Below are 23440 nucleotides of genomic sequence, written 5' to 3'. Positions count from 1 at the left end.
TTAAAGCATCCCCCTGGTGCTGCCCCGTCTGGGACACCTCCCTGGCTGATGGCAGCTGAGCAGGACCCTGGCAAAGAGCACAGCAGGAAGGCACAGATGTACACAAAGTTTTAATTTTATTTTTCTCTGGTTGGAGACTCATCTTGTAACATGCATGCATTTCAAAACAGTAACAGTGTCTCAAACTGCTCCTAGCAAACAGACAAGCACAGAGGACTTAAAATTCCTATTTAAAAAACAGCAGTGAAAAAACCTAGAATGTTTTTTTTTTTTTTAGTTTTTTTTTTTTAGTTTTTAAACTTAATTTATTCACATTTGTTTTCTTTTCAGTTGCACTGATTAGCCCTGCCCAACCCTTGTGACCTGTGTGTAATCCACTCAACACGACTCCATCCAGCTGGTTTTTTTTTTTTGGGGGGGGGGGGAGGGTTGTGCAGCCAGAGAGCAGCACAACTTTTGGAGTGGTAAACACTGAAACCACCCCAAAATGACGACCAGCAGTTGGCTCTGAGCTTTTCCAAATCCAAAAGAGCAAGGAAAACAGGCAGTGGCTGATGGGGACAGTGAGAATGGCTCTGCAGAGGTGGGGGGGGAGTCCAGGGGTGCTGGGGCACGACCCGCGCTCTGACCTCGGCAAGGGTGGGAACACCCCGGGCTGGAAAACTTCCTGCAGCTCAGGGAGGCTTGGAAAAGACTGCATAGTAGTCACAGGACTGGGAGCATCCACCACCACGGCCCCCAACTACCACACACCCTCACTCCCCCCTCGGGGGGCTCAGATCCACTCCCCACCCGCTGCCCCCAGGGAAGGCAGCGCTCTGCAAAGCAGGGATTTCTCCCCCCCCCCCAAAAAAAAAGGAAGTAAGACTCAAGTGGTTTAGTTTTCTCGCTGATCATGCTAATCTGATTCCAAACCAGGATGCAGGAGCACAGCCTCCTTTTTTCAGGCATCCCCAGTCACCTCCTGCCCCCCCCCCCGGGAGTTCTCCCCGGGGATGAATTTCGTGATTTGTGGCTTTTCAGAATTAAACCCGGGTCAGGCAGAGAGAGCAGAGGGAAGGATCCCACTCTGCCACGAGGAGTGAACTCCTGCTGGTATTCCCACAGCAAATTCCAAACCCCCTTCCCAGCTCTGGCACCAAGGGTGGGGGCTCCTGGGACCCCTGGATCCCAGTGAAGGGTGACCCCACACGCTCCCCAGTGGGTTTTATTGCACTATTGGAGCAAAGCTGTGGCTCTGCCCTTCCCTCTCCCACTCCTGGTTACACTGGAGGAGCTGAACCGACAGGGAAGGTGGAAATTCAAACTTCAAAGCAGGTTTTAGTTGCTAAATTTTGACAGATCAGAAAGAGAGAGGGAGACCCTGTGGAGTGTGGATCCCGCAGCTCCCTGCCCAGCTCACCCTCCAGGCACTGCAGAGGTGCTGCACACACTGATTAAACTCCAGCTGACCAAACTGCACTGGTTTTGGGGTTTTTTTTTGTTGGAAAATCCTGCATTCTGATCCAAATCTGAGCAACCTGCCCACCTGCTGCAGGTCTGGCAGCCGAGGGGGGGGTCAGTCAAATGCACTTCAGTGTAAAGTGTTCTGCAGGGTACATGCTACAGACAGAAATATCTACATTCAGCAAACTAGAACTAAATCCACACCAGGAACAGACAACAAACTAGCACAAGCAGTTGTAAAACCAGAATTGAAAGGGCTGGGTTGTCCTTTTTTTTTTTTTTTTTTTTTTTTTAAATACTCGAGTTAAAAAAAAGTGACCTAAAACAAGATAAAAACAAAACAAAAAAAAACCAAAACAAAACCAAAACAACAACAGCAACAACAAAAAAAAAAAAAACAACAAACCAAACGAAAGAAAAAAGTCCCTTTTAAAAACAAATCAAATATTTGCAGCTTCACTTCTTATTCTGGTAATAAAAATACTGTCTAGAAACAAAAAAATTAGCATTTTTAACGTAATGCTACCTCTCAAAATGTAAACAATATACAAAATGCTTATGTTAAACAAAGTTACATACCTGGGTAATACATCATTAAGTGAGAAAATTGCATTTAATTACTTTAATACACACAATATGGCAACTTGACAGAAGTGGCAGAATTGGGGAAGTGCTAAAGTGAATAGAGTTTGTGGGGCTTCTCTGATCACTTGAGCCAGAAACAGCCAATTTAATCCTTGCAGGAGTTTGGAGTGGAATAAGAAAATACAGTTAACTGCTCTCCAGCCCTTTTTATCATGACTTCTGTAAAGACTGCCGCAGGAATTAACTGTATTTTAATTTTATTCCTGTTTAGGAAATCGGGTGAAGGAGATTTTTCCTCCCAGCTCCTTGATTTTCTTTGGGTTGTTTGTTTTGTGGGGGTCTGCAGTTCACCCACTCCCTTCTCTCTTCCCCCGCCCCCCCTTTTTTTTTTTTCCTCTTTTATATATATATATATTTTTAAACAGATGATTTAAAGATAAACAGTTCCAAAGATGGTTTCCCCCAAAAGGAGAAGGGCAAACTTACCAGGCCAAAGTTGCAGATATTCAATGCAGACTTTTTAAAAAACTGTCAGGAATAAAAAGTGATCGGTGTTTTAATTTCTAACTGGTAGTAAACTTAAGTGCTTATTGTTTAAGAGAGAAAGCAACCAATCTAATGCCCACAAAAGGAAGCTGATGGTGCCCTGAAGCCCTCCCTTTTTTTTTTAAATTTTTTTTTTAAAGGATTCTCAACAGCTGCACAATTTGGGTTGTGGCTTTTCCAGCGACACACCTTAAGACACGAGACCCTTTTTTCAGCCTCCCAGACAAGGGGTGTTCACACCCCCAGGACAGGGGAGGGACTCCAGGGGGGGGCACCAGGAATTTGTCCCCATGTCAAAGGGAATGACCAAAAAAAAAAATATTCATCCCCCCCTGTTACAAGCCCTAATTTTTGATTTCTTAAAGGACTCTATTTACAGTGCACTCTTGTTGGGTTTATAAATTTTTAGCCCCCCTCTTTTCTTTGTCCCATTTCCAAGCTGAGACCTGCGGGATTCACATCACGAAATGTGGGGATGGAACACGAAACTCCAAAAAAAAAAAAACCCCCAAAAAACCCCAAAACCCCAAGCCCACATTGAGAATCCAGCGTTAAAAGTCAGGGGGAATTAATTACCAGGATGTGATGAGCACCAAGTTATCTCTCGAAAGGACCAAAATTCCACACAGCAAAACTGTAGCACGTGTTACAGCACAGGACAGACATTCCAACCAAGCTTATTCCCGAAACAAAAGGCATATGTGAAAAAACAGTTCCAAGGCAGAGAAAAGCGACAAATGTTTCAAACTGCAAGAGGTTTTTTTTTTTTGTTCGAAAACGCTCAAATCCTGCTCGGAAAAAAAGGAAAATGAAACCCAAAAAAGAACCAAAAGGGGGGTCTCTGTAACTTGTGCAGCAGAGCTAACAAAACCCAAAGCGAGCCCGACAAGCTTGGCTGTGAAAAGGATTACAAGCATTCTGGAGACACAACAGGACGTTATTCAGTCACTCCAATCAGTTCCAAATCCTCGGGGGGGATGGAAAAATAATCTGGCGCAAAGTGTTCAAACGTTTCCACTCCTCCACTGTCGCTCTAGAGAGGGGTTTTTTGGAGCAGAGGGAGAGTAAAACCAACCACAGCTCAAGTCCTGAGTCCTCTTGAGCAGTGGAATTTGCTCCACAGTCACAGCTCCCAGCACTCCCCACTGGCAGCGAGTCCAGTTCCTTCGTGTGCAAGTCACATTGCCATTGGAAAAAAAAGAAACCAACTAAGCCAAGAACCTCTGTCAGGAAACAAATTCAAGTACCTGTTGCAGATGGGGTGGGTAAGGAAGACTGAACATTAGCTAGATTAACACTGGCAGGACTGTGATGGTCAGCTGTGGCCTAAGAGACACGGCAATTCCTGACCGAGGCGCGACAGGGAAACGTCCCAAGAGTCAAATGTTATCCCATATCTACAGGTACAAAATGCCTTTTCTTTTCTGGTTTTCTTTTAGGAAATCTTCAGAGCTGGCCAATTGAAAGCACAAGGGGTCCGAGCACATCATTAGCTGAGGTTGGTCAATGCCACTACTACTTCTCACACTTGGTGGGTTTTGTTTTAGGTTCTAGGAGTTACACCTTTTTTTTTAAGAGATCATCTTTGGTAGATGTTCCATTTCCCTCGTCCTTCTTGTAAATCAAGTGCAGTTACAAAAAAGTTTTTTTTTTTTTGTTACTTAAATTAACCAAAAAATATAAAGTGTCCCAGTCTGAATTTACCTAAAGTTCAGCGACTCCTCCTTATCAGAGTTATAGTTTCCGTCCTTGAAATGGTGAGCTATTTTCCTTCCAATTCCTACCAAGAGGGAAATAAAAGGGATTGTATGTCTTTCTGGTAAAGACAGTCCAATAAAATAAAAATAAAAAAAAAAAAAAGGAGTAGTTTGTGGAATCAGGCACTGCTTCACTCCCACTGAACATGATCTAGAGCCACCCCTTTATACAGTGCCACGTCACATCCCTCTGGGATCCTCTTGATCAGAGAGGAGAAAATGTCACTAGAAAGAGCAGTGCTGAAACAATGCACTTTGCTTGGTTTAAAAAGCCCTCAAATCTTAATGTCTGGGCACTTCTGTAACATAAAATCCCACTTTTCCTCCTGGGTCAAGTGGACTGTTGGAGGGTGCACCTAGAATGAGTTTTCTCTGAAGTCACGCAGTGCCACACACTCACCTGGCACACCCACACACACACCCCACACACACACCCCCCACACACACCCCACATGCTGCTACAGTGTCTGTTCGAGTGTCACAGGCTGCGTTCTCTGGGTGAAGGAGCCCCTCTGCTCTTCCTTCCTCGCTGAAGGCTGAAGACAACTATGCCAGGATATTGGAGATAAACTCGTTGAAGCGCTTCGAGTACTGCTCGGGGTTCACGGTGGAGATCTCTGCCCCGGCCTGCAAGGCAGAGACAGAGCAGTCAAACACCCTCCTCCAGGGGCCAGGAGGGATGGCAGGGAGGGATCATGGCAGCTCTGCTGGGAAAGACCCAGAACAGTGTGCAAGTTCTAGAGAGATCCCCAAGGAAACTGCTTTTAGCTCCAGCTGCGTCTTCAGACCACAGAGACAAAGCACTGCCTTTGTTTCCTCGTGGTTTACAGGAGATTTAGAAGGAGCATAAAGAAATCATAATGGCTGGAGCTGGGCCAGGGGAGGGTTAGGCTGGATATTAGGAAAATATCTTCTTTCCCCCGAGGGTGGTTGGCACTGACCAGGCTCCCCAGGGCAGTGGGCACGGCCCCAAGGCTGCCAGAGCTCCAGGAGTGTTTGGACAACGCTCTGAGGGACAGGGTGGGATTGCTGGGGTGTCCTGGGCAGGGCCATGATCCTGATGGGTCCCTTCCAACTCCTTCTATATAAACTCCACATGGTGGTGGTGGTGGGTTGATGGTTAGACTCGCCAACCTTAAAGCTCTTTTCCAACCTTAACGATTCCACAATTCCATGTCCTGCTATAACCTGGGCTTTTTTCAAGCCCTTCTGGGCAGCTCAGGATTGCTGCCAGTGAACAGGAGCAGCCCCCCTGCAGCCAGTGAATTCCTGCACCTCCCAAACTGGGATGTAAATACAAATCATCCCCAGCCAGCCAGAGGGAAAACCTTTGTGGGACAGTGACGAGGGGAGAGCTGCTCCTTCCTGTGCAGAATTTCCACACTGGGAGGAAAATCAGTGCCAGGAGACCCCCCCCCCACACACACAGAGGGCCATGCAGGCAGAGCAGAAGCCCCCCAAGGCCATGCCCCTGCCCCTGCCAGGCTTACCCCGTGTTTCACTGTTTTGGCAGCATGTGCAGCTTTCTTCTTCGCGTCGTAGGGCGTGAGGATGTCTATGATGGCCATGAAGTAAACTTCCTTCTTGGGGGCACCTGGCAAGGCAAGAGAGTCACTGGCACCCCCTGAGCAAAGCTCCCCTCCTCCACAGACACCCAGCAGAGCTGGCAGGGAGAGCAGAGCAGCTGGAGGCTGCAGGAGGGCAGGGAACACCAGCCCACCAGAAGCATCACTTCCACCCGTTCCAGCTCAGCACAGCGAAGGGGAGGGACAGTCCTGCCACTGCACCGAGCCCAGGGCACCTCCTGTGCCCACCACAGCTCCCCCACAGCCCCACAACACTCACTTTCGTGGCTTTTCATGGCGTAGACGTCGACGGAGGGGTCGAACTCGCCGGGCCCGAAGAAGCGGGGGTAGTTGAGGAGGTTTCCGGGGCTGTCCGGGGGGGTCCCGTAGGAGGAGATGGGGTTTCCCCCCAGCCCGTCGTTCTCACACTCCTCGTCCTCTGCCCGATCCTCCACCTCCATCTCCTCCTGCTCTGCCCGGTCCACGTCGTGGATCCCAACCAGCAAACTGTAATCCATGATCTTCAGCTGAGCTAGAAACTGGGGGAGAGAGAGGAGTGAGAACAGCAGCCACGTGGGACCAGAAACCCTCAGTCCTGCCCTGCCAGTGCCTCCCTAAGCAAGGGCTGTAGCGTGAGAGCTAAACCCTTTTCAGACTCCAGAGAATCTACACACGAGCTCCCAGGCCCACTGCCCTCAGCAGGAGCCTGACTGATCCAGGAGGGACTGGCTCTCCAGGCACTGCTGCACCCCTGGAGCCAGAGGCCCCAGTGAGGATCCAGCCATGGGAGGCAGAGGAAGAGCTGTCCCCCAGGAAACTACCTCCACGTCCCGCTTCAGCTTCTCAAGGAAGTTCTTTTTACTCTCTTCTCCAACATGCAGCTTCTGACCCTCATTCAAGAAGTCGTTGTCCTTGAACGTTGGGAGATCCTTGGCCTGCAACGAAAAGCCTGTGTCAAATTCTCCAGCCCTGGGGGAAGGGCTGGACCATGGATCCCTCAGAAATCAGAGAATCAGAGAATCAGCTGGGTTGGAAGGGACCTCAGAGATCAACAAGTCCAACCCTTGATCCAACCCTGCTGTGGTTCCCAGCCCATGGCACTGATGCCACATCCAGTCTCTTCTTAAAATCTCCAGGGATGGAGAATCCACCACTTCCCTGGGCAGCCCATTCCAATGTTTGAGTACTCTCTCTGGAAAGAGATTCTTTCTAATCTCCAACCTACCCCTCCCCTGGCACAGCTGCAGACCCAGCCCTCTTGTCTTGCTGATGGTTGCCTGGGAAAAGAGACCAACCCTCCCCTGGCTCCCCCCTCCTGTCAGGGAGTTGCAGAGAGTGAGGAGGTCTCCCCTGAGCCTCCTCTTCTCCAGGCTGAGCCCCCCCAGCTCCCTCAGCCTCTCCTCACAGCACTTGTGCTCCAGTCCCTTCCCCAGCCTCGTTGCTCTCCTCTGGACCTGCTCCAGCCCCTCCATGTCCTTCCTGAGCTGAGGGCCCAGAACTGGACACAGCACTCCAGGGGTGGCCTCACCAGCGCTGAGTCCAGGGGAATGTGTAGATTGAATGGACTCTGAGCTCTCTGGGGCTGCACCAGGGTCTTTTGGCTGTTTTTAAGGTGAAGTGGCTCATCCTGTCCACTAAAGATGAAAATGGCATCAGGCAGAGCACAACAATTATCAGTGAATGCAGAGAAACTCAAGGGAGACACAGAGCAACTGAGCTTTAAACACTGCTGGGAAGATGTGCTGCAGGCTGGGAGCTGGACAGCTGGGCTCCAGCCTGAGATGATCCAACCAGCTCCCAGAACTGAAAAGAAATTCATTCTGTTGGCTTCTGACTCAGGGGAAAGGGATGGAGGCTCAAAAAAAAAAAAAAGAGTAAAAAAAATCAAACCCACTGTTTTTTTGAGGAATCCACTCGCAGCAGGCCCTGAGGATTTCTCGGGGATGTGGAAGAACTTACAACTTCCTTGTGCAACTGGGAATTAAATGGTTTTGTTCTTACAGTGACACAGGAGTGTGTGAATGGTCTGAGACAAGCTGCATATGCAGAAATAGCCCCAGGCAGTAAGTTGGGGACACTTGGGCATGGTGACACCAGAGATTTCGGTGTAAAGGGTCATTCCCTGGCTTGTGCCAGAGATCCCATTTTAGGACAGGCTGGACTAAACCTGAAAATTCTACATTCCTGTGTAAAACATGCAGAACCACCAGAGTTACTGCTGAGATTTCCACAGGAATTTCAAGGCAGCATCACAGCTGAAGTTTTGCAGGGGCAGGATGCTCAGTCCTAAGTTCCCTGACTGGCACCAGAACCCAGACTTAGGACCATGCTGAGACATGGCAAGAGTTTGAGAGGAGCTGGGCTGGTTTATAAAAGCATCTATTGGAAAATCCAACTGCTGACCTGCCTCAGTTTGGCATTCAGGGAGTTCTAGGGAGAAATCCTTCCATAAAGACACCACTGCTCTAATGTGGGGTTTGGAACTGGTGGGATTGTCCCCCAGAAAGTTCCCCCCACTCCTGGCAGTGCCAGGGAAGCACCAGCACCTTCTCCCCCTGAGCAGTTACTGGGCACAGCCTGAAAGGTGGGACAGAAAGAGGGCCTGTTTTATATCCCCTGCTCAATAGCCCTTTGGAAAAGGGAAATCAGTTGGATCCCATCTGCTTCCGACCATCAGGAGGAAGGAAAGGCTGGCCAGGGTTGCTCCATACCTTCTCTTTATCACTTGCTTCCCTGGATACTGTTGAGCCCTGGTAAAAAAAAAAAAGATGAAGAAAATATCATTACCACACTGTGTGTCATATTCCCAACCAATTCACTGACAACATTTAATTTCTCCATGAAGAAAAAATCATGGAAGCATTTTTAAAATGAGTGCTCAACCCCCTTTCCACGATCTCCCTGGTTTAGTGTAGGTCACTTGGGATGGGGGAATGCACCAACATTTGAGCCCCAGGTGATGCTCCACCCAAAGCCCCCAAAACCTGATCCCTGGAGCAAAACCCAAAGCCCACAACCCTGCTGAGTGGGTGTTACAAAGCCCAGCTCCCAGCCCTCTGGAGGAGCTCCCAGCCCTCTGCAGGAGCTCCCAGCCCTCTGCAGGAGCTCCCAGCCCCATTGGAGCCCTCCAAAGCCTCACCTTCAGGTCATATTTCCTGTGCACAGTCAGCCTGTGGCTGAACACGTTCCTGGTGACCACCATGTAGGTCTCCACGCCGTCCACCGTGAGCCGGTACATGCCCAGGAACTGGGGCAGGAGGGTGTTCCCGTGGCACTCCACGATGAACTGCAGGACAGCAGGGGAGGGAAGGGGCAGAGAGGGACAGTTCTGTCACACAGACCCCACCTCTGACACCACACAAGCTCAGCAGGATGCTGAGAGTGACCCTCCAGTTCCAGCCCCTGACACCGATGGGAAAGGAAAGGAGGCCTGAAACGTCCCCCGGGGTCCCAAGAAAAGGAGTCAAGGCATGGTAAGAACCTTCCAGCCCTCAGCTGAGACAGGGCATCCCATTCCCTGAGCAACCTGATCCAAGGAGTGGCATCCCTGCCCGTGGCAGGGGGTTGGAACTGGATGATCTTTCGGGTCCCTTCCAAACAAACCCATTCTGGTACTCCCTGACTGTGTGTGTGCCCAGCCTGCTGTGACAGCCAGGTGTGCCCTGGCACTGCCCAACTTCTCATGGTTATCTCAGTGTACCTGACAGTAAAGAGCAGATGGGCTGGCACATAATGTGGACCAGGGCAGAACATTTCCAGCTGTCCCCCTTTGCCCCCCCTTCCCTGCTCCTCTCCAGTCCCTCTGGAAAGTCTAATGCAAAGGACTGAACTGGGAGCATGTTTACAGGTCTCAGGTACCAGCAATCCATAATTCATTGATGTCAGGAGCTGGGTGAGCTGTGAAGGGGCTCAGCAGCACGAGGAAACAGGCAGCTGGGCCACATCTGGCCCTCAGATCCCAAGGAACTCCGTTTTCTCCCACAAAACCTCTGCGGGAGCTCCGCCAGCTGCGAAGCCGAGCTCCGGCTCCCCGGCAGATCCCGGGGTGTTTGCAGCCCATCTCCCAGGGTTCCAGACTCACCGTACCTGGTGGTACTTCTTGAGGATGTTGTGCATCTCTGCCACGTCCTCGCTGGACACAGCCTTGATGACAAACCTCCTGTCGTAGGTGGTGAGGAAGCGGGCGCCGCAGCGGCCCTGGCTGTCGCTGTTCACGGGGGCACTGCGGGTCACCGAGTTCTGGGGGGGCAAGCACAGGGGCAGGGACTGGCAGGGGCTCTGCCACCTCCCTGGGGAAGGAAGGGCAGCCTTGGGAAGCCAGGTGGGACACGGGTGAGCGGGGCCAACTCCTGGAACAGACACTCCGGGTGTGTTCCGTCCCCGTGACCGTGTGCTGGGCACGCTTTTTAAAAACCTGGACGGTTTTAGGGCTCCCATCTGGGCCTTTTACCTGCTGACATGTTTTACTCCAACACCTGGCAGGTGTTTTTGAGGGCACTTTTTTTAGTAAAGACACAGAACACACAGAGCTCTTGGCATGTCCTCGTGGAAATGGAACAACAGTCGGGGTATCTCTGGGGTTTAAGGAAAGCCAGAACAAAACGACTGAAATGGCCTGTTGCCTTTCCCATGGCAAAGCAGCTTAAACTGGCCAAAGTGGGAATTCTTTGCAGGTCATCCTGCAGCCAAAAGCCACCCTCAGCCCCTGCTATTCTTGCCATGGGACGTAAAAGACAGGAGTATAAATAGCCTGGTTGTTCTTCCGACAACCAGCAGCATCTGTCTTCATATCCCTGTCTCCACCCTTAGCAACGAGACATTGCAGCTCCCCTTCAGACTTGCAGCACGACTGGAAAATCCCAGGAAAACTGCACAGCGAGGATCTGCCACGCTCCCCGAGCCACGACACGAGCTCTTTGCTCTGCTGCCTCTCCCCAGGCAGTGGGAGCCTCATCCCTCAGTCAGAGCCACTGCTCTTCACACCTGCCAAGCCCAGCAGGTCACCTGTCTCCTGCTGGTCCCCTCCATCACTTCCAAGCTCCACCTTCCATCTCCACCCTGCCCAGTCACCAGCGTTTGCTCAGGAGCCATTTTATCAACCAACAGCCTCCCAGCAGCATTTCCCTGCCACAGGTCCAAGCAGGGAGTGCAGAGCTGTGCTCTGAAGCACAGCAGTGCAAACACCTGGATAATTTAGCCAGATGTAGATCCAGCACCTCAGGGCTGGACAACGTGTTTCAGGATGGATTATTTTTTTAGGTGACAGTCACACTGCTCTCTCCTCTCCCCTGAGCTCTGGAGAGCTGGCAGCAGAGGGAGCCTGCTCAGCTGCAGGCACAGACAGAGCCTGCTGTGAAAAAGGGATTTACCGTGTCACGCTGCAAGTGAGCCGAGAGGTTTCCTTTCAGAATGAAGCATTTAAAGCTTCTAAAACTTTAATGAAGCGGGGGGGAAAAAACTCCACCGCTGCCAACGGCTTTAGAAAGCATCAGGAAAATAAAGGCAGAGGGAAAAATCCCCTTGTTTCTTGCTGACATTTGCAAGGGAGCCTGTGCTGCACAGTTTAATCAGGCCCTCACCTCAAAACCACAGAGCTTTTCTTCTGGAGCTGGGAAGCAGAAATCGTGACCACACAGAGCTTTACCAAACTCAGGGCCCTTCGGTTCCCTTCCTGTCCCTCCCACCTCTTCCACGCTTGGGGTGTTTAATATTTAGTGTTCTGGCTCCATTCCCACTCAAGCCATCACATTTTACCCACCTCAAACTTAGGTCGATTAATATTTTCTTTTTAAGAAGCCAAACTACCCCAGAGGTGGGAGGAACAATCCTTCAGGACAGCAGGGGAAGTGTGAACCATGAAGCAGGCACTGAGAAGCAACAGGAGCGTTGGGCACACTCGGGGAGGGTGTGACACAGACGGGTGTGACGGGGGCACACACACGGGACCAGAGGGAAGGGCTTTGGTGGGATCAGCAGGAACAGCCCTGCTCCCATCTCCTCTCCCCCCCAGGCAGTGCAGTGAAGAGCAGGAGGCTCAGAGCAGTCCCCCACGTGCCTCCCTGGCTGGTGGATCCCGGGGATATTCCAGCGGGTGCCCCGGGCCTGGCGCCGTGCCCGATCCGTCAGCGGCAGCGGGAGCCGAGGACACCGCTTGGATTCCCGGCCTGCCAAAGGCCACGCTGCCATCAAAGCCTCCCTCCCTCTGCACGGGCTGTCCCCTCCTTCCTGAGATCCCCAGGCAGCCTCCTGCTCATCCCCTGCTGTGAGTGGAAGGGTGGCCCTGCTGCAGCAGCAGCTGTGACATCTCTCTCTCTCTCTCTCTCTCTCTCCCCCTGGATTTAAGCCCCCAAAAAGTCTGTCCCCTCCAAGGCCTTAGGGGACGTGTCCCAGAGCAGCAGACACCCTGATGCACCCAACTCAACAACACACACACTTGTGTGTTGCTTTACAGATTCACCTGAATCTGTAAAGCAACACCAGACTCATTTTCCTTGCAGATGTTCCTCACTGGATCTTTGTTATCCTCCAGCTCCTGCTTTTCCACTGTGGCTCCTATTTCACGCCTAGGTTCAAACTCCCCAGAGCAGGGACCATCTTCTCCTTCTCCTCTTGCCCAGTGCTTGGCACAGCAAGCTCTCCTGCACTGCTGTGGGCCCTTGGGTTACGGTAAAACCACTCAAACCACGATTACAAACCCAGAGAAGCTGATGATAACAATGTTTGTGCCCTGGTTTCTCCAGCAGTTTGGTTATTCTGTCCTAGGGAAGGGTGTCAGGAGGGCAGGGAGGGCAGAGCTGGTACCTGGTAGTCCTGATCATCGATCCCAAATCTCTCCCGGAGGTTCCGGAACACCAGTGGACAATACTCCTTGAATTTAAAGCGACTTGGCAAGTTCTCCCTGGGGCAGAAAAGAGATTTGTGTGTAACAACCAAACCATCAGCTTGGTGAAATCAAACTCGATTTTTCTCCCGCTTCTCTGCCAACCCCCCAGGGATATCCCACCCCCTCCCACCTCCAAGGGTCCCCCTCTGCAGGTATTTCCCCTCACTAGGGATGTCTGGATGCCTGCAAAAGCCATCTCTCCAGGGGGATGGTTGCAGGATCCTGACTGACAGGCTGCCTGGGCGAGGATGCCTGTCCTGCAGAACAATCTCCTCTGTCACAAGCTCAGGATCATTTCTCTCTCTGCCCCTCGTGCTGTGCAGTCCCACAGCTGCCCCCTGCACGCTCTGTTACTGGGGAGGATGAAGAGCTGCAGGAGAAGGGGGGGGTGGGCTCTGATTTCAGATCCCATCAGATCACTCGTGTGTCAAAGGAAAGGTCAACGCGCCACAAACCCAGAGCACGGGGGAGAGGGGGGGAATCAGCTCCAGCCTGGCATGTTCCAGACTCAGCTTTGCTGCCAGGCTGCCCCCGAGCACAGGGCAGCAGGAACACACAGCATTCCCTGTCCCTGAGAGCTGCATCTGCTCCCTGCCCTGCCCTGATCCTGCCCAGAGAGGATGGTCCTGCTTGGACACGGTGGGAGATATTTTGGCAGCTCGCTGTCGGTGAGAATCCTCTGCACCAAAACGTGGGAAACTAAAATCCATGCAGGAGAAGAGGGAAGAGCAGATCCTGCACGTTGTAGGTGCCAGGGAAGACAAACTTTCCAATCACACTCCTACTCTCCAAAGCTGATCCCTGGGAAACTCAGTGAAAACAAAGGATTAATCAGGGAGTGCTGCAGCCCTGCACTCACACAGGCAAGGGTGGGGAACACGGCTCTGAGCACCAGCCACCACCAGGGCTCCAGAAAGGCTTCCAAAAACTGATCTTCTGGGAAAAGGAGATGGGAGTAACTCCACAGACACCCCATGGGCCAGGGGCACAGCACAGCCTGAGGGCTGTCAACAGTCTTATCCCTCAAAGGATAGAAACCAAGCCACACAAGAGCATCTCAGTGACAGGCTGACCCCTGCCACGTCCTGGTGAGGGGTCTGAAGAGGGCACAGGCTCAGGGCTTGTGTCCAGCCATGCCAGATCCTTTTGGAATTTTGGCTGGGAACAACTCAGAAGGCCTTCACCACCCCGGCTGCCCCAAAGCAAAGAGCTCTCATTAGGGACCAAGAGGTTGGGAAGCACCCACTTACTTGTTGAATAGATGATTGTCCACCTTAATCTTACTGTAGGCTTTGAAGTCATCGGGCATTAACATGACAGGGACGGGGACATTGCTGAGCTCGTTGATCTGAAAGAGAAGGGAAAAGGAGACTCAAACCTCTGTTGCACTGCCCTGCAGGGACTGTCAGTGGACTTACAGGGATGCCAAACACCCCAGAGGCTGGTTTGGGAGCACTGGAACCCATCAGACTGGAGCAACTGTGGTTAAAAGCCACAGCACCCTCTCATTCCATCACGTGCCGAGTCCTCACCTCCTTCCATCCTTTCACCTTCCACTGCCCATCCAAGACACAGCTGAGAACCCAGACAAACCTACAGACCGAGAAACAGCAGATTTTACGTTTTCACTAAGCCCCCTTTGCCTTTAATTAGGAAATGTTGCATCAGCCAGTTTCTTAACTAGTTCTCCCTGTTACAGATCACTGATGACCCAAGTCTTGGCTGTGGATGGACTCTGGGAGCTTTGGTGCAGCCCAGCACAGCTCCCCACGGATGCTGTTTCCATGCTTGCTGTCTCCTGTTGCTCTTATCCCACCTTCTCTGGAGGGATGAGTCACTCCACTAGATTGTTTTTGCTCCTTAGTCATGTGTGGCAGCCACAGGAACACAGGGAAGCAGAAGAATGAACGTTCAGCTACTATTGTACAGACAGGCTTGTGCTGCAGCAGCCAGCAGTGACAGCACTAATAATAATAATTAAAGAACAACAGAAATCCACCTCTGGGCTGTGTCTGGTTGCCCTGCCCCACACAAGCCCGTGCACTGACAAGGCTGTGCCAGAATTAAGAGCAGGTCAAGAGGCACCGTGTTTCTGAGGGCCCTGGTGTCATCCACTCCAGGGACTCCCCAGCACTCCCATCTCACTGAGCTGCTATAAACAGCCTGGATTTAGGAAGCGATTTCATTCCAACTCCGTTCCCATAACTACTGTGCCAAGCAGGTAATGCTGGAGAGAGAGGCAGACAACACTGGCAACAGCAGGGTTTGGCCACGAGTCAGGCCTGGGGTCTGTTCCCAACACCAAAATCTTCCGCAGGTCAAGTGACTTCCAGCCCGCTTGGAAAGCTGCTGGAAAACTTCCCTGCTGTCTGGGAACAGGGGCCAAGTCATCAGGCTGAGAGGGAAGGGACTCCAGCTCTGGGATTCCCCGTGCAACAGGACACACAGCACTGCCCAAACTGCTGCCACATCCCTGCCCGACCCCTCGAGGACCACGGGATCCGGAGACGTGCCGCGAGCCATTTCCATGAGGCCCCTGTTTATCACCCCCTCCTCCCCCATCACGAAAAACCAGACCAGATTTAACACACGTCAGACTGGAGAGAAAGACATATCCACAAAAAGAAGATGGCTATTTTCAGAGCCAGCCATCCCACACACCAGATATCAGCGGGAAGCAAACCGGCCACGGATCCGCTGGGAGCAGAAAAGGGGCTCTGCACAGCCCTGCCCTGTTCTTCCTTAGGGCAGCACTAAGCACTCCCATAAAACTCTGGGATGTATGGAAAACACTGCACAGGGGAATGAATAATGTCACCCCCTCCCAGCATCAGCAATCCCCCCGGAGCAGGGAGGGCAATGCCAAGGCTCAGTCCTGCACTGAGCTGCTCCCGGAGCCAGAGGCGAGGAACGGGAGGTTCCTCCAGGTGAGGAGGGATCTCCCAGCTCCCAGCCACTGCAGGGAGCTGCATCCCAGTCCCACGCAGCGACTTCCCCTCGGGGTGAGGAGAAAACAACTCATTCTGTACCAAGGCAGAGGCGCTGCCTCCAGCCACTAATTAGTGCTGTCTCCCAGGAGGGGAAGCCCGACGGGAGCAGCTCCTGCCACACGCCTGCTCCCAGCCCTCTTCCCGGCTGGGGAAGGCACAAACAAGCCGTTATCAGCTCCTTCCCGAGCGGAGGAAGGGTGCTGACGGCTGAGAGGGAACAGCGACTGTCTCCTCCCCGGCAGAGATTCCGACAAAAACGCTTCCCGCCGGCTCCGGGTGCCCTGGTTTCTGCCACGGCACAAACCTCAAAGCGAGCCTGGCACCTGTTGCCGCGCTGCTGACTGGCAGAAATGGTGCACAGGGATACCTTGTTTCCCTTCAGAGGTGCTCCCGCTCCTCCCGGGATACAACAGCCACAAAAATTCCCCCCCCACCAAACCGCAGAAGCTTTTCCTCCCTTCCAGCTGCGTAGGGATTTCTGGGGGCTTCGGGATTTCGGCTCCGGAGCAGACAGGGAGCAGGACAGGGTTTGTGCTGGGCACCAAAACCTGGATGAAGAGCTGGACTGGCCATTTCTGGTGCCAGCACTGGCCCTTTACTCCTGACACCAACCTGGAAGCAAACATGGGTTTGTTTAGTTTATTTTTGCTGTCGTGTTAGGTTTGTTTTTTTAAAAATTGTTTGTTTTTTAAACACTGTGTGCTGCCACAGTAACACCCATGCTTGACACTTCCCAAAGGGAGAGGAATGAGAAGCCCCCACACCCCACCCTGGAACGGGGACATCCCAAACCCTCCCTTCCCACAGCACAACCCTCAGCATCCAGTTCCCCTCCCTGAGGATTATCCAGCAGCAAGTGAACCACGAGGAGCCTAAAGGAGGGCCAGCACCCATCACCTCTCCGGAGGGATCCCTCTGCTCGGGCTTATCCCGGTGGAATCTGAGAGCAGCCTCCGGGAGCAACGTGACTAACGCCTGGCACATGTTTGCTCTCTCGCCTTCTCCCCGGGGAGGGGCGTGGAGAGCAGATTATATATAGCAGAGTGTGTGGCTCGGGGTATTTATGCTACACGAGGCAAGGTCACGGCAAGGAGCACAGCAGGGAGGGGCTCCGGGCAACCTCCGCTCCTGGCAAGTCTGTTCCCGAAAAAAGAGACAAGTCTCCTGGCTGGAGGAAGTTTGGCTGCCCCAGGATGTTTGGGGTGGGTACAGGGTGGGCAGTGAGGGCTCGGTTCTTTCTTGTGGAGGAGGCAGGTGCAGGGATCACATCACACCCCCGGGCTGTTTGGAGTGTCACCTCTGCAGGCACAGCTGTGTTCCCACACCCCTACAAAGGCTTCAGAGGTCCCCAAAGTGCAAAAAGAACGGGCAAGTTTGGAGCACAAAGCTCTTCAGCCCAGGGATCTGCCCCCACACCCAGCACAACGCCGGGTTTCTGTGAGGATTCCAGAGTTTTAGCCCTGATCTGCCCTTGGATCCACCTGAAAAACGAGCGCCTGGTTTTGCCCAGTCCTGTCATGCCCCGAGTTTTCCATCTCTAGAAGCACAGACCCCTGAGAGGGACCAGCCCAGGCTGAAGGCACCATTACAAGTGCATTTTGCCACCTGCACTTTGCAGCAAGACCTGAGGCCCCGGCCCTGCCCCTCCCAGGTCAGCTTTCCCAGCAGGAATGGCACATTCCCAGAGCCTCACAAAGGGCTCAGACACACCCCGGGCTCGGGGGCTCTCAGGGTTTAAAACCCAGACCCACTTTAGCCAAACCAACTGCCACCATGGAGCACTAAGACAGGGATGCTTTCCCGTTTGGTTCCACCAGATCCTGAGAACAAAGGAGCAATTCCCAAGGAATTCAGGCAGCCTCGTGTGCCCAGAGTCACTCCAGCAAGGAAAGGTGCAGATCAAAGGGACATAATCCCAGGGAAAGGCAGGCAGATGCCACCAAGGAGGGGAAACCTTCATCCCACCCTCCTCTTCAGCAGCCTGAGAGCAGCGAGCTCAGCCCTGCAGCTCCTCCAGCTCCCCCCAACTCCCTTCATCCTCAACCAGCACAATTCAGCTGTGCCTAAGCCACCCCTGGTCTCTCAAACACCTCCTCAAACACCTCCTCCCTCTCTCTCTCTCTCTCTCTTCAGCTTTTATTTCCTGGTCCCTGGAATTCCTGAGCCACACCAGTCAGGAGTTCAGGGTTGACAATTTGTGTTTGCCACCAAAAGCCAGCCCCCTTTTCCAACGAGAGGCACATCAATATTCCATGTCATTCAGGGACAGCTGCTGGGACGAACGGGCCAGGCGTAATTTTGTTTCAAAAACCTGACTGTAGCCTCAAAGTGGCAATTACCATTAGTAAATTGATGGGAAAATGCAATTTGTTTACTAACAAGATCCAGCTGATGGAGTGTGCAGAGCCTACTCTCCGGGATTCTTTAGGGCAGGAATTTGCCAGGGAAAATAAAGATACTTTGTTCCCCCCTCCAAGCCTTTCAAAGGCATCTCCAAGTACTTTGTGAGCATTAGTTAAACTTTATTATCCCTCTGGGGAAGGAGGTAAAAGACACATGGCAAAAATCACTTCAGCACGGAGACAAACCCACATCTGCAGCAGAACTTTGCTGCTGCTTAACACAGTAAAGGAACTGGGTGATGGTTTGAGGGAAAAAAGCCTGTTTTCCATGAATTAGAGCATGATTAATCAGTATCCATGCTAACAACCCCCCCTGCAACGCTAGGGAAAGCATGAATCTTGTAGTCAATAATTCCTGCCAGTGCTCTGGGGACACGGGAATGCTCTAAGAGAGGGGGAAAAAAAATCCAGCCCCTGGTGACAGCAAACCCACCCCTTCCCAAAGAAAGTGCTTGGAAGCCTGTGGAAAGGGGCCCTGGCTGTGTCACAGGCAGAGGAGTCAGTGCCACCTTCCTGTCACCCATCCTGTCAGCGCAGCTCCAGGGCCATGGAACCATCTCCCAGTCCAGGGGGGCAGAGCCATTGCTTCCCTTGGGCCTAAAAAAACCTGAGGAATGGGAAGGTTCAGTGACCCACCCATGGCCACACCAGCCAGTGGCAGAGCAGGGAAACGAGCCCCATTTTCCTGGCTGAACTAACCAGGAAAACCTTCCTTTCCCTCCGTGGCCAGCAAGGAAAAGGGCTCCTGGAATCCTGATTTAACTGGGATCACGTTCAGAGCCACGGCCTCGGTCATTACCAGGGCTGTCATGGCCATATGCTGCTCTCTCCAGAGGTCAATTAGAGCCAGGGCAGACAGTGGGGCTGGGAAGGACAGATCCAGGCTGTTCCCACTGTGCCAGGACCAATTTATGGGATTTGAGCATTTGATATGTGGCAGATGCTGCTCTGGCTACAATTAACATGGCAACACCAAGCCCAACGCTGCGGAGCAGGGAGGAGCGAGCTGCAAATCCCAGTTCTGCTGTTTCCCTGGAATACTAACGAGCTCTGCTCTGGCACCACTCCTAAAGGTCCTGGGAGATGGGCTGCTGCTCCAGCCAGGAATCTGGAGCCTCTGGAGCACAGGAGGCTGCCTCAGGCAAGGTCCACACGGCCAACAGATCTCCCCCTTTCCACAAAAATGGGATGTTTATGCCACCCCCTGTCCCTGCCAGCATCCAGAGCCACAGGGAGCCTTTCCAGCTGAACTGGCACCTTGAGGAGCATCATCACAGCCCGGCCAACTCGACTGTTCATTTATCCAACAGATCCAGGAGCCACTCCCCAAACTCCCTGGGATCCCAGTGCCTCCCATAACCAGCACCTCACCAGCGTTTCCATGGTTTCCAGAGCACCACCCAACACGGGGTTCACCCTGCTGGGTGGGAGATGGCTGCTCCCCTTCCAGAACCATGCCAGCCCTCCCATCCCGTGCACACAGACCCATCCAGGGCATGGATGGAGCAGCACACACACATCCAACCCCGGGGAGCTGCAGCTCCTCTCCCAGTGCCATGACGACGGCGAGCGAAGCTTCCCGGGAACCATCTCCACGTCTGCTGGGTTTAGTGTGCTACAGAACACTCAGAAGTCAAGGGGGAGCCTCTGTGGCTCCACTTCCCTCTCTCCCCTCCCCTCCCTGAATTTTTCTAGCCCAAAATGTACTTGTTTGACTAATACCACCCACGTTTGGCCCCACTAACACGGGCCACGGCCCCACCCTGATCCCGATCCAAACACTGGCCGGGGAGCACCAGGACAGCCAAGACCCAGCTCCTCATTCCAACACTCCAAACTGCTGTCCCAGAGACCAGTTGGTGTTCTTGGGGTGCTCCTGATCCTCTCCAGACCCAGCCCTGCCTGTGCTCACACCAGCTGCTCACGAGCCTGTTTAAAGGCAAGGCCGAGCCGCTGCCAGACTCGGATAATGGACCCACGGGAATTTCTCCAGTGGATTGCACAAAATGGTTGTTTGTTTGATTTGTCTGTGAAAAAGTTCATCTCAGAGGCAAGTCATTTTGACAGACTCTTGCTGGCACAGCCCCGGGGTTGTGCTGAGAGCTGTTTTCTCCTCCTCCCACTCCAAGGATCCCAAGGCAGAACTCCCGGGACACAGCCAAGAGACTCACCCACCCCTCCTTGTCCGGCTCTGCTCCGGGAGCCAAACGTCAAACAACCCCCCAGAAGACTCGTAACAAAGTTTAAAGGTATCCCTGAAATCATTTCCATGCAGTCCAAACCCATCTGAATTCCAATTCCCACATAACCAGGGCACCAGGATCATCTCCCAGACACAGCCCAGGATGAGCAGCTGCTCGTGGTGAGTCAGTGGAGCCACCTCAGCTCAGAGCTCTGTCACAGCAGCCCTTTTTGGGCACCCAAAGACTCACCCAAGCCCAGAGAACCGTGGCAGAGAGGTGGAGGGATTTACTGGGAAATCCTGGATGCCTGTCCAAGGGTGAGGAGGTCACAGCTGAACTTTTCTCACCCCCTTCCCAGCCCCTCAGGATACCAGTGGCTCCTTCTGGCAGCAATTTCTTCCTAATACACATCCCATATAATCTCATTACCAGCTTAGTGTCGCCTTGGTTCCTCCCTTTGCCCAAATATTTCACAGCCAAGTGCTCCCAAAGTTCCACTGTCCTGATCCAGGGCCTCAAATCCCTGCCAGGCTCTGACTACCCAGACAGCTACAACAAAAAAACCCACCCAAAACACAACCTCCCCCCCTCGAAAAAGGCTAATTTCCACCCAGCAACAACTGTCCCTAAGAGGCCAGGGATGGAACTCCAAAGAATCCCACCAATTTCCATTTCTTCAGGGCTTCTAATGGCACCACAGATCAAAGCCTGATTAAACTCATTATCCTGCTTCCTGGGCAAGGCTTTGAGCACTTGGAACATCCTTTGACTCCGTGCTGAACTACATTTGGAAGCTTTCACTCCAGCCAGGCAAGCCAGGAATGCAAGTCTGATCTTTTTTTGGTGTGTTATTTGTTTCTGAAAAAAAAAAAAAATTAAGCCCAAATCCCTTTCACTCTCTAGGAAACATCCACTAATCCACTGGAGAAATAGGTGTGTCTGAGCCCTAAAAGTGGATTAATTCAGGAAGGGATGAGGCTTCTGGATTCTCTGACCACCTAGAACAGCATCCAGCACCCACATCCAGCAATCAATCCTCCTCTCCAGCACGAATTTGTGCCTGACATCACAGAATATTCCAGAGAAAACATAAAGATGGTCTTAGGAATTGCCAAAGGAGGTGGATTAGAGCTGAGCCAGCACAGACATTCCCAAGGGACCCTCTCCCACCTCCCTCCTGAAACCAGCTCCCACAGGAACGGAGGCCAAGAGCACAGGCATGGCCTGAGTCCTGGAAGCTGAAGCCTGGAATCAAAAGGACACAAGGCTGGACAGATGGAGCCAAAAGGCCCTTTTTTGGGGATGGAGATAACACACACAATTACCCAAGTGAGGAGCAGGGGTGTCCCCTCCGGGCTGTGACATGAGGGGGTCCCTCACTGTGACAGCCACAGGGTGGGAAGGCAGGGGCTGGGACAGGGGAAAGGGCTGGGGGTGACAAATTATTGTCCTCAGGGTCCCCCCAGTGCCACAGAGGGGGGTGGGACAGGGCAACAGCACCCAAAACAGCATCGCCCCCCCTCCCCAGCCCTGGGAAAAGGGGTGGTGGGAAGAGGTGCTGGGAAAGGTGCCAGGGGTGGGTGTGTGGGGGCAAAGGGACGTGTCTGGGAGGGACCCCTGACCCCAAAGTGCCTGGGGAGGGGGATGCTCCGGGCAAGGAGCCCCAGGAGAAAGGGCACCACCGGGAACAGACCCCAGGGAGGGGCTGGATCAGGGATGGCACGGAAAGGGGGGGAAAGGCTGGGATTTAGGGGGAGAGAGGGTGTGGGGGGCAAAAGCTGCTGTGGGGAGGGAGGGGTGGGAAAAGGCCCAGGCTGAGGGGGAGAGGGGAAGGGTCTGAGCTGGGGGGGCTTGGGCACCTGCTGAGGGGCAGGGCCGGGTGTGAGGGGGACAAGGGGGATCGGGGAGATGGGGGGGGCGAAGGGGATAAGGGGCAAGGCCGGGTGTGAGGGGGCGAGGCCCCGTTCCCGGGGGTCAGTGCCGGGCCCGTTCCCGGCTCTGAGGGGGGAATGGGGGGAGTGTGTCTGTGTGTGTGTGCAGGGGGGGGTGCCCGCGCCGCCCGCTCTCACCGTGTGGTTCGCCCCCCACATGAGGACGCTGAGCAGCGGCTCCGAGGCCCGGAACAGCTTCACCTTCTGGCACACGAAGTGCTTCTTCTTGGTCTTGGTCTTGCTGGCGCTGAGGGCCGAGCCCAGCGCGGCCCCGCCGCCCCCCGCCGTCCCCGCGGCCCCCGCGCAGTTCGCGGCCATGGCGGACCCGACCGACCCCCTCCCCGCGCCCCCCTACCAGCGCCTCCGCATGGTTCCGCCCGGCCCGGCGCACACCCCCCCCGCGCCCCGGCCCGCAGTGGTACCGCCCGGCCGCGGCAGCCCCGGCCCGCTGAGCTCCCCCTGCGCCGTCCCCCCGCCCTCCCCCCCCCGCCGCCGCGGTGGTGCGGTCCTTGTGTGTCCTCCCTCCCCCCCCCCGCCCGCCCCCGCGGTTGGTTCGCTCCGCCGCGGCGGCAGAGCCCGCTCCGGCCCCGCGCTGAGGAGGCGCCAAGATGGCGGCGCGCGGAGGGGGCGGGCGGCGGGAGGTGCCATGGCCGCCCCCGCGGGCGGGAGGGGGGGACAAAGCCGCGGGTAATGGCGGCGAGGTGGCTGCGGATCGGCCCGCGGGTGGAACGCGGAGAACCGCGGCACGCGTTGGGCTGAGACGCGGGATAACGGAGAGCGACAACGGAAGGAAAGGGACGGAGATGGGGGGGGGAAAAGCATCCTTCCCTCCTCCTCTTCGCGGAGATGGTCTCGCCCAGCCGGTGTGAGGCGCCCGCCCAGGCCACGCCCCCGCTGCCAGCGGGCCAATCAGCGGCGAGGCGGCTGGAATTATGAATGGGCTGTTTCCCACGTCACGCGCCGCCGTTTAAAGGGCCAGAGCGCGGCCGGGGCCGCCCCGGGACCCCCCGGGACAGACCCCTCGTGGGGCCCACCCGCGACCCCTCCGGCACCGGGACGGTCCTGAGGGATGGATACACCCGAGAAGGGGCTCCCACAGCCTCCTACACCTTCCCCCCGCAGCGAATTCACCCCCCCACCCCACCCGAGAGC

At 54.0% G+C, this 23440-nt stretch overlaps 1 protein-coding gene across 2 annotated transcripts; it reads right to left on the bottom strand.

The window, feature by feature from the left end:
* Positions 1 to 99: 99 nt before the first annotated feature.
* PIP4K2B (phosphatidylinositol-5-phosphate 4-kinase type 2 beta) lies at positions 100 to 22621 on the bottom strand. Of its 2 annotated transcripts, XR_010425315.1 has the most exons (11): positions 22427 to 22621; positions 14033 to 14130; positions 12701 to 12797; positions 9986 to 10138; positions 9039 to 9185; positions 8611 to 8649; positions 6721 to 6834; positions 6180 to 6438; positions 5825 to 5928; positions 4782 to 4961; positions 100 to 4357 (listed from the first exon to the last, which is right to left on the bottom strand). XR_010425315.1 is itself a non-coding variant. In XM_064636871.1 (10 exons), the coding sequence occupies exons 1-10, from the start codon at positions 22604 to 22606 to the stop codon at positions 4881 to 4883; spliced, it is 1272 nt and encodes a 423-aa protein (XP_064492941.1). In that variant the 5' UTR covers positions 22607 to 22621; the 3' UTR covers positions 100 to 4880. The 2 variants fall into 2 exon arrangements, 1 of the variants encoding a protein (XP_064492941.1); XM_064636871.1 differs by having other exon boundaries at positions 100 to 4961.
* Positions 22622 to 23440: the final 819 nt, after the last annotated feature.

Source organism: Pseudopipra pipra, chromosome 26, assembly GCF_036250125.1.
Source record: "Pseudopipra pipra isolate bDixPip1 chromosome 26, bDixPip1.hap1, whole genome shotgun sequence".
NCBI lineage: Eukaryota > Metazoa > Chordata > Aves > Passeriformes > Pipridae > Pseudopipra > Pseudopipra pipra.
Note: the sequence above shows the minus strand (reverse complement) of the source record. Positions and strands in the feature narration are given on the sequence as shown.

Coding starts and splice junctions, on each gene's coding strand:
- PIP4K2B (XM_064636871.1), bottom strand. CDS start 22,606: ATGGCCGCGAACTGCGCGGGGGCCGCGGGGACGGCGGGGGGCGGCGGG. Junction 9,186..9,985: donor TCCTCAAGAAGTACCACCAG/GTACGGTGAGTC, acceptor GCTGTCCTGCAG/TTCATCGTGGAGTGCCACGG. Junction 6,439..6,720: donor AGCTGAAGCGGGACGTGGAG/GTAGTTTCCTGG, acceptor TCTCTCCCCCAG/TTTCTAGCTCAGCTGAAGAT.